The sequence below is a fragment of the Trachypithecus francoisi genome, unplaced genomic scaffold (assembly GCF_009764315.1).
Source record: "Trachypithecus francoisi isolate TF-2019V2 unplaced genomic scaffold, Tfra_2.0 Lachesis_group6, whole genome shotgun sequence".
Taxonomy (NCBI): Eukaryota; Metazoa; Chordata; class Mammalia; order Primates; family Cercopithecidae; genus Trachypithecus; species Trachypithecus francoisi.
Window position 1 is genome coordinate 72,938,276 of NW_022681471.1, and position 10,292 is coordinate 72,948,567.

The 10,292-nt window shown below is 45.8% G+C and overlaps 1 protein-coding gene across 1 annotated transcript; it reads right to left on the minus strand.

Moving 5' to 3' along the window:
• Positions 1-3,462: 3,462 nt before the first annotated feature.
• On the minus strand, positions 3,463-9,578 carry AWAT1 (acyl-CoA wax alcohol acyltransferase 1). Its single transcript, XM_033201464.1, is given in 8 exon segments — positions 3,463-3,982; positions 4,183-4,382; positions 5,861-6,032; positions 6,981-7,097; positions 7,100-7,184; positions 8,084-8,154; positions 8,397-8,504; positions 9,450-9,578. Coding segments are annotated over 8 exon segments (984 nt in total). The 5' UTR covers positions 9,526-9,578; the 3' UTR covers positions 3,463-3,827.
• Positions 9,579-10,292: the final 714 nt, after the last annotated feature.

Consider the following 10,292-nt stretch of genomic DNA (forward strand, 5'->3'; position numbering starts at 1 on the left):
TAGGAGGGTCAGAATCTTGTAGCCTCCAGCTGCATGACTCCTAAACTGTAATTTCTAATCTTGTGGCTAATGTTAGTCCTACAAAGGCAATCTAGTCCCCAGGCAAGAAGGAGGTCTGCCTTGGGAAAGGACTGTTACCATCTTTGTTTAAACTATAAACTAAGTTTCTCCCAAAGTTAGTTCAGCCTACGCCCAGGAATGAACAAGGACAGCTTGGAGGTTAGAAGCAAGATGGAGTCAGTTAAGTTAGATCTCTTTGATTGTCTCAGTCATAATTTTGCAAAGGCGGTTTCAATGTTAACCTTGATTGCTGGGTTAAGGTAGTGTTTGCCTGGTTTCTCTGCTGAAAAGTATTATTAGGTTGGGGCAAAAGTGATTGCATTTTTGCCAATAAAATGGTTTTTCACTTCCATACTCCATTCTTTGGAATAGAATTGCTAAATCTAGCCCACACTTGGGGGTGGGGAGGGGATTAAGTTCTACCTCCTGAGGGGACGTATTACATATATTATTGTAATTCTTCTGTAAAGATTTGTCCCTTTCCCACTATTTATTTGTTTACTCATTCATTATATCAATATGGAATCATGTATATATAATTTATACTTCAGATTATAATTCAACACTATGTTACTTATGTATTTGTTATTGCTCAAATTGTTTCAACTTTGGCCATTGAGAGCTTTTTCAGGTGCTCCTATGTCCCCTTGACACACCACACCTGCCTCAGGTGTTTTCTGAGCACTTCTTTGCTTTCTGGTGCTTGAAGATGCTCCAGGATGATCTTGTATTTGCATACATTTTTATGTACGATATTTACATTCCATTTATCCTTCAAACATATTCTATTATTGCCTCTAAATTTATTTTCTGAGCCAGTTGTCAGGAGAATATTTTTTATTCCAATTCAGCTGTGGACTCTAATTCTACCTTATTATTTATTCTAAGTTTGCTGTATTGTATCCTGTGATTATACTAGGTAGAATTTCTGCCTTTTGCATCCTAGTTAAAAGTACTTTTATTTTCAAATACATAAATAATGGCTGTGATGATTCATGTACACTTGTAAAGACAATGTAATTCCTGTCCTGCTCACTAAGTCCTTATCATTTGAAAGCCTAGTCTACATTATTTATTGTATTATTCAGCTCTGTACTTTCCAGCCTTATCGCAAATCAATCCCTACCAACAAGGCTATAGAAGAATGAAGGAAGGGGCCGGGCGCGGTGGCTCAAGCCTGTAATCCCAGCACTTTGGGAGGCCGAGAGGGCGGATCACGAGGTCAGGAGATCGAGACCATCCTGGCTAACATGGGAAAACCACGTCTCTACTAAAAATACAAAAAACTAGCCGGGCGCGGTGGCGGGCGCCTGTAGTCCCAGCTACTCGGAGGCTGAGGCAGGAGAATGGCGGGAACCCGGGAGGCGGAGCTTGCAGGGAGCCGAGATCCGGCCACTGCACTCCAGCCTGGGCGACAGAGCGAGACTCTGCCTCAAAAAAAAAAAAAAAAGAAGAATGAAGGAAGGAGTAACTCGTTCGGTCTGGTGAAGGCTTCACTAGGAAGGTGAGATTTGATGTAGTCTTAAGAGATGAGCGCGATCGCAGCTCACTGCAACCTCTGCCTCCCAGGTTCAAGTGATTCTCCTGCCCCAGCCTACTGAGTAGCTGGGACTACAGGCATGCACCACCACACCCGGATAATTTTTGTAATTTTGATAGAGATGGGGTTTCACCATTTTGGCCAGGCTGGTCTCAAACTCCTGACCTCAGGTGATCCTCTCGCCTTGGCCTCCCAGAATGCTGGGATTATAGGCATGAGCCACCGCGCCCCCACGGAATTATTTTTTTCTGTGCAATAGTCATTAACATCTAAGGAACATTATTGGCACCCAGAGTAAAATTTAGGATTTTTTGATGGAGGTATTGTAGGAACAGTAAAGGATTTAAGCAGGGGAATGACAAGTCAGATATAAGTTTTAGCAAGATTGCCCTGGAAATAGTATGAGGATGGGTTGATTAAAGAGGGGTTTTCTAGAGAGAGTGGAAATAGTCTTGGAATGTTGAAGGCTTTGACTAGATTGTGACTGTAGAAGGGGAGAAGGGGACAGGTTGGATTAATATGAAGGTGGTAAAATTGATACAATTTGGTGATAAGTTATGAAGTTGGGAGAAGGACAATGACTCAACTGGTATTGGGTATGTTGAGGTTGAGGTGCTTGTTGGACATCGGTAAATTGGATTTATCGTGCTCTTTGCTTATGAGGAAAATCTGGGTTAGAAATAGATGTCTCAGACGTGAAACAGTAGAATGTGAGAGAAGAGGATGGGACTCTACCAAGACCCAATATTTAAAGGTTAAGCAAAGGGAAAAAAAAGCTAGTAGTCTAAATGGTCTTTTAACTTTTGGTCATTTGCTGTGTTTTTAAGTGTCTCTTGTTGGCTGCCTCGTGAAGGAAGAGACATCTGTGTTTTTATTTATTCTTTTAAGATTCTCAGAATACAACTTTAAGAAAAACTTTTATTTATTTATTTGTTATTTATTATTATTTATTTTGAGATAGAGTCTCACTCTGTCTCCCAGGCTGGAGTGTAGTGGTGCCATCTCGGCTCACTGCAACCTCCGCCTCTTGGGTTTAAGCAATTCTACTGCCTCAGCCTCCGAGTAGCTGGGACTACAGGCGTGTGCCACCATGCCTGGCTAATTTTTGTATGTTTAGTAGAGACGGGGTCAGGCTGGTCTTTAACTCGTGACTTCAAGCAACCCACTTGCCTTGGCCTCCCAAAGTGCTGGGATTACAGGCGTGAGCCACCGCGCCCGGCAAGAAAAACTTTTAAACAGAATTGAGTAAGGCTGGGAGTATACATGATATAAATGATGAATTGATGGGTGCTGACGAGTTGATGGGTGCAGCACACCAACATGGCATAAGTATACATATGTAACAAACCTGCACGTTATGCACATGTACCCTAGAACTTAAAGTATAATAAAAAAAAAAAGAAAAAAAAAACATAGATATCAACTGTATTCCCCACAGTAGGCTATGAGGATGGTTGCAAGTGCCCTGGGACTATGAAGTCAGAGGATCATTATGACAAGGTGACTTATGGGAAATGCCCGTGCCAACTAAAAAACGATCCTGGGTACCTTTTATCTATCCTAAAGGCATAATTGTCAGTGGTGTGAGCATAAGATAAGCCTTTATATCTGGAGATGGCAGAGGACCACACAAAAACTTGTACATACATGAGTATTTAAAGCAGTACTATTCATAACAGCTAAAAAGTGGAAATGACCCAAGTGTCCATCCAGTGGTGAATGGATAAACAAATGTAGTATACCTATATACAATGGAGTGTTGTCCAGCCATAAGAAGGAATGAAACACTAATATGTGCTACAGCATGGATAAACCTTGGAAACGTTATGCTAAGAAGCCAGCCACAAAAGACCACATATTGTATTATTCCATTTATATAAAATGTTCAGAATTGGCAAATCCACAGAGACAGAAAGTAGATGGTTGCCCAGGGGCTGGGGGAATACGTAGTGACTGCTAATGTGTCCCAGGGGACTCAAATGATGACCAGGCATCAGGCCCCAGCATGAGGGGCAGTAGGATGCCTTCCTTTGAGGAATGACTGTGTGCAGCTCTTCAGGAAGAATTCCTGTAAGGGCCCTGTGGCAAGAAGGCAAAGAAGGAATTCCTCATGTCCTCCCCTACCACATATAACCTCCCTCATCTCCTGCCTCTCTTTGGTTAGTGGCAGGCGAGTCTCTTCTTCAAGGCAGGCACTTCTGTGCTCCTGGGCATGCGGTACCTTCATTCACAGGAAAAACAGCTTTTGGGTCTCTGAGCAGCCATAGTGAGTCTTATGCTGGTCAAACAGTTTGTGCAGAGCATCCATATAAAGTGCGTGGTATTTGTCCACCATCTCCTGGCTTGGGTTTTCAATTTGGGGCAGTGGCAGAGGCTCCCCAACTGCCAAGATAGATGGGAAAAGAGAAAAGGAAAGTGTTAGAACCTCCTCTTCCTTTAACCTCCCTCTCCTACCTTTGGCCTGACTCTCGCATCCCAGATCAGCTCCCACCTTCTCCTCTGCTGCCGTCTTCTTTGGTGGGGCCAGGCTGAGGTTGAGGTGAGAAACCTGAGGTGGCATTGGGGCTGAGAGTGGCACTCACCCACAGTGACAATAGGCCTGGAGTATGGCAGGAGCCCAGTGGAGCCTTGACAGAAGCTTTGTCCGTAGAAGACACAAAAGTAAAAACCAAAGATACGGCGGAAGCAGCTCTGGAACTTGTACATCCTGCTGTCCTTATGGAACAGCACCTGATCATACACCTCAGTTTCCCCAAAAGTAAAGGTGGGGACCAGATGAGCCCTGTAGGAAAACTCCAATTTATTTTCTAAACACAGTCTAGGATGAGACCCACCCTAGAAGAACATTTGTTGCTTGCCAGGCCCTCATCTTTTGGTGAAATCCTGGTGACACAAAGCATTTTTTCTTGCACTAAACAGGGTTTCCCTATTTAATGTCTCTTGTCATGAAATTTTCAAGGCCAGTGAGAGTGCTGTCTCTGGGCCAGGATTACAAGGGCAAGATATAGCGGGGTGGGGGGGTGGTCAGGGAAGCAAGAGAAGTTGAGCAGAGATCCCCAGAAAGACCCATATCATGAAAAGTTTCCAGAAGGTGTCAAGGAGGGGAATATCCAACTCTGTTTCTATTAGTAAAAAGCACAGAGAAGATGACAGTAATTTTGCACAGATGCCCATACTTTATGTGATATGCCCTTCACCCAAGGGGGCGATGCGTAAGGTATTCTGTCCTTGGGTTATAGGATTAGAGCAGAGAAAAGTTGTTTCCCTTCCACAGACCATGAGAATCCACCCTGAACAGTGCCCTGGGTAGTCAGGCTCAAATTCCATGAGGGAGAGAAGAGTAAATCTCTCTTACACAAATCTTGGTGACTTGCAATAACAATCTCTCAGCACTTTGACATATGTTACATTACTGGTTCCTCACAGCAAAGGCCGTGGAGGGCACAGTGGAGGATGCAGAAGTACAGGTTCAGAAAGGGATGGTCACTCAGGCAGTCAGTGACTGGCAGGACCTGGACTAGAACCCAGGACTCCCAACTCAGAGCGCTCTTCCCTACATGATACTTCCAACTGGTGAACAGGTCCTTCAGGCAAGGTCCTTGGAAGAAATACTCCCCTCTTCTCTAGGTCTGCAATAGGACAATTGTCCCTGTGTCCAGAGAGCTGGCCTGCTGACCCAATGGGGCACTCTACAGCTCCAGCCCTAGGTCCCTAAATCACAGTGACTAACATTTATTGATCTCTTATAGTGTGCCAGGGACGTGGTAAGTGTTTTGTGGGGATAAATTCATTTAACGCCCACAATCACCCTATGGAGTAGGTACAGTTCTTAGCCACATCATTAAGATGAAAAACACCAAGGCTCAGAATGGTTAAGGAACCTGTCCCAGAGTGCACAGTCATGGAACCAGGATTTTAAATCAGGCTCCTGACTCCCAATCCTGCACACATACTCATTATACTGTACTGCCCCGTGCACTTACCATTAGCAGACTGGTGTAGCTATCAGTATTGATAGAGATAATGTGGGTGTCATCTATATGCCAGCTTTGGCCCAGTTCCCTTGATATTGAACCTGGGTTATGGTTTGACCTCTTAGAAACTAGTCGAGCTAGCTCAGAAGGACTGGATGACCCATCTTTCTTACTTGGTAGTATGTTCCTTGAGGGCAAAATTCACATCTGATTCATCCTGGCCTCACCTACAAGGTCATGCTGCTCAGGGAACACCATGCACTGCCCCTCTGGGGGGAACACCTACCCATGCTGGAGGGCTGTGCGCACGAACCCCTTGCGCTTCTGGAGGATGAGGGTGGTGGTGTTGGGCACACTTTGCAGGGCCTCACCCACACCTCCCACTACAATGCCCACGAGGTTGCCAGTGCTATGGCTCAGCAGATAGTCGATGGCTGGCTGGCTCACGGAGCACACACCTAAAGAGAATCAAGGAGCAAAATGATCAGGAGAGGAGAAAATTGCTAAGCGAGAACACTCTATTCTCTGCTCTTCACTGGCTTGTTCCCATAGTTCCTAGGAGGAGAGGAGCAACGAGATGGTACTAAAGAGTGTGAAGAAGAAAAGGTTGTTGACAAACAGAATAGCTCATGTTGAGGCAATATCTTCATTTTGCAGGAGGCACTGAGTCAAAACTGGTAGGAGGTTTTCAGTGGGATAACCAGGACTTTCTGAATCCCATGTATAATGGTACCCCCTTTTTTTTTTTCCATTAAGAGAAACAGCTATTATTTATTGAGCATATACTCTGTGGCAGGCATTGTGTCAAGTTCTTTTTTTTGTTTTTTTAAGACAGAGTTTCGCTCTGTCATCCAGGCTGGAGTGCAGTGGTGTGATCTCGGCTCACTGCAACCTCTGCCTCCTAGGTTCAAACGATTCTCCTGCCTCAGCCTCCTGAGTAGGTGGGATTACAGGTGCCCACCACCATGCCTGGCTAATTTTTGTATTTTTAGTAGAGATGAGGTTTCCCCATGTTGGCTAGGCTGGTCTCGAACTCCTGACCTCAGGTGATCCACCCACCTCAGCCTCCCAAAGTGCTGGGATTACAGGCGTGAGCCACCACACCTGGCCAGTGTTGAATTCTTTACTTGCATCATCTCACTTAGTCATCATCCCACAACTGAGGTCAGACTGTTTTCATCTGCACCACTTTATGGATGAGGAAACTGAGGATAGTTTGCTCAAGACCACGTAAGTGGCAGAGCTAAGTTCGATCCCAGGCAGCTTAGCTCTAGAACATATGCTTTTGACTAGTATGCTACAATGACATGGGGGCGGGGGTTGGGGAGGAGGGGATGGGATTTAAAAGGGTGCATTTCCAAGCAGAAACGTGGACCAGAAGCTCCAGTAAGTATGGTCAGAAGCACCTTTGGCCATGAGGTACTCCCTAACAAAGGGGATCTTGAAGAACCAGGACAGCGTGGCCAAGTGAGGAGTGATGCCTGGGAAAGTCTTCGAGAAGCCTGTGGCCTCAGTGCAGAAGTGCAGAAGGCACCAAAGGTCAGGAGGCCGTGGGGGTGAACCCCCATGAGGTAGTTGTGCTCAGGTGACAGGTCCTTTGTCTTCAGGATCTGCAGCCATGGAGAGAAATGCCAGAGGTGGTGGAATGAGATTACATGGCAGAAACAAGGGTGGTGACACTTCAGGATCAGGGTGCTCTCTAAAGCAGAGCTTTCCAACAGATTTTCTGAATGGGTTTCAGGAGGGCTGAGATACTGGTCTCTGAGGCCATTGGACAACAACCTGGGACAGCTAGAACTGCCAGATCTCCTGCCTGTGGCTAGAAGTAGCCTCAGCCATCTATGTCAGTGTGTTTTGTGCAAGTTATCATTGTCTATGAACACTTTTGTGAAAAAGATCAGGAAGATGGCTCTAAAAGTCAGGGCAGTGTTTGTTGTATACTCCAAAGAGTGCCCTGAGGGTCAGCATAGCAGTACATTTCTGGAACCTCTTCCTGGAATTGTTTCCCGCCAATCCCCTTCCAGTGCCTGTCTAAGTAACTTGTATTGAACTTGGAAAACCCTGCTTAGATATCACCATGTCTGTGAAGCCTTTCCTTATCCCCCATCTGAACTACTTCTGTACCTTGTGCCAAACAAATAATATACTTTATACTAATGTCCTCCCCATTAGATGTGAGCTCCTCGATGGCAGAGAATTGCATCCTACTCATTTCCCTGTACTGCTAACGTGGTTCAGAGTAGATTTTCAATCCACGCTTATTAAACTGATCTGAACTGTGCTTGCCTTCTGCCTGTGTCAGCTGGCAGGTGATGCCAAGGGTGTACAAAGTTTCCTAGCAGAGTATGGAGTGCTCAGTAGAAATGTTGAATCTTGAAGTATATTTAGCATAGACTGAGACTTCCCTGGAATACTTGTCTTCCTTATGGACAACTCTAGTCATGTGGCATAAATGACTTTTGCCTCAGAGTTTTGGGAACTCTTAGGACACTGGGGAAGAGATACTTACCGTAATGGGGAAATAGTCCCTGATGTGGGTCCAGACACACCAGTTCCTTACCCAGGCCGAACGCCTGCCACCTGAGACAAAAGCAGTAGGGGATGATGTCAGTGTGTGCCACCCCACACATTCCACAGGCTCAGGGATTCCCTGGCATGGCTCTGCTAGAGAGGTGGGAAAGGAGGAGACCCTAGGATAGTCCTGTTTGGCCCAGCTCCTGTGGCTCTGAGAACTTGGATGAGGAGCCTGTGGTATGGCAAGTGGGACTCCCTGGCTGCAGGTTATGATGGAACATTCTTCTTTCTAGGTCTGTGAGTCTTACCTCGCTCTGGGGTCTTCCAGTCCAGGAACAACCAGGCAAGGTAAAGCGCTGGTAGCGGCCACAAGGATGTAAACAGCAAGTAGATGAACAATGGCTGCAAGATCCAAACTGATGAGGGACCAGGTTAGACCAAATTTGTGGTGCCAGCAGAACTTGACTATGCCCAGTCCATCACCAGCCCTCCACATTACCTAAGCCTCTGGTCCTGGCCCTCAGCACAATCCAGGTCCTGTTCGTCATCATCCATGTCTACTTGTCCTTCAAACTTTTCCTCTATCATCTACCATACACAAGCCCTATTTCTCTGCCTACCTGTCATCCCTGTCCACCTGGTTCCCTGTACAGCCACTATCTCTGTACTCCTGCTCTCTACTTCCTACCAGTTTTTTTTCCCTCCTACCCCCATTTGGTAACCATCTTTTTCCTCTTGTCGCCTGTCTCCCTCCCTATCCATCATCCCTCATTAAGCCACTAGCCCACTCTCCCTCACCTCTATGCTATCCATATCTTCCTACACACTGCCCACCCGGCATCTGCATCCTTCTACTGTTTCCTATCCACGATGCTTGTCCTTTTGCTCATTCACCATTCTTTCCATGGACACTGTCTTCCCCCATGCTACCACCACCCCACTCCCAGAATAGACAACTTTATGGTTCAAACCGGGCTATACTTCTTTAAGTCTGGGATGCTAATGTTTTCTCTGTCCTATTCCCCATGATCATAAGGGAGCATTCCCTGGGCCTCACTTTTCCTCTCTAGATAGTAAGGATTAGGAAGCGGCTGAAATTAACTAGATCTACTCATATCCATCATGACCCTGTTCCATCCCCCGCCCCTCCCCCTACATATTCTCACTGTCTCCTGGGGCTCTATCTCATTCTTCTCCAGGGCACTCATGGAACTCGAGACTCCTTGGTTTTACTCTCTAGTACAATCTTAGATGATGGAAAGGCTCGAGATGAGACTTCACATGGCCCTGAAAGTCACCCTAGATCTGGCCCTGGCTTCTGACTCTGGCTTCTTGCTATGCACTCTTGGGTCAATACTCACAGATGGCAAGGTAGCTCAAAGGCCACTGCAGAAGCATCAGACTCTGGAAGTGACTAGGCTGCTTGGAATGAGGCATGATTCTTGGGAGCCTGAGGGAGGCAGAGATCTCAGAACAGTGTTCCAACCAAAGGTGCCACCAGCCTCTGGAAGTTCACTTAATCGTGAATGCATATGACTATGAGGAGTTGTACCTGCCCTCTTCCCTCTTGTCCTTCCCTGCCCCCCCACCCACTGCAGGGGCAGGTTCTGAAATACAAGGACTGCCCCGTGAGGTCTGGTCCAGCCCATTTGCCCTTTGACTGTCTTTCCTAGGAATATTAGCACATCAAGATGGAGAAAGGTGAGAATGACTGCCATGTAGTCGGAGTGACACAGGGACCTAGAGAAGGCTGCTCAGAAACTGTACTCACAGGCTACTCAGAAACTGTAGGGATTGTGACCTTAGGGAGATGACTGCTGAGAAGGGAGTTCTGGGGATTTGTGGTGTGGGAAGCACCTGGGATTTGGCCTTTGTTGCCCTGAAGCAGGCTGCTTTGGGGCTGCCCCACTTTTAAATTTTATTATAAAAATTTCCAAACACACAAAAAGCGAGAAGATGCAACAAATTTTTATCTTCATGTTCATCTTCAACAACTATTAATATTTTTCCATACTTGTTTCATTTATCTCCCCACCTTTTTTTCCTTGGAGTATTTTAAAGCAATTCTAAGATAGCATGTCATTTCACCCCTAAATGCATCACTGTGCATCTACAAAAAATACAGATGTTTTCTTCCATATCACCCTTAACAAATTTAATAATTCCTTAATAATATCTAATATCCAGTCCATATTTAAATGTCT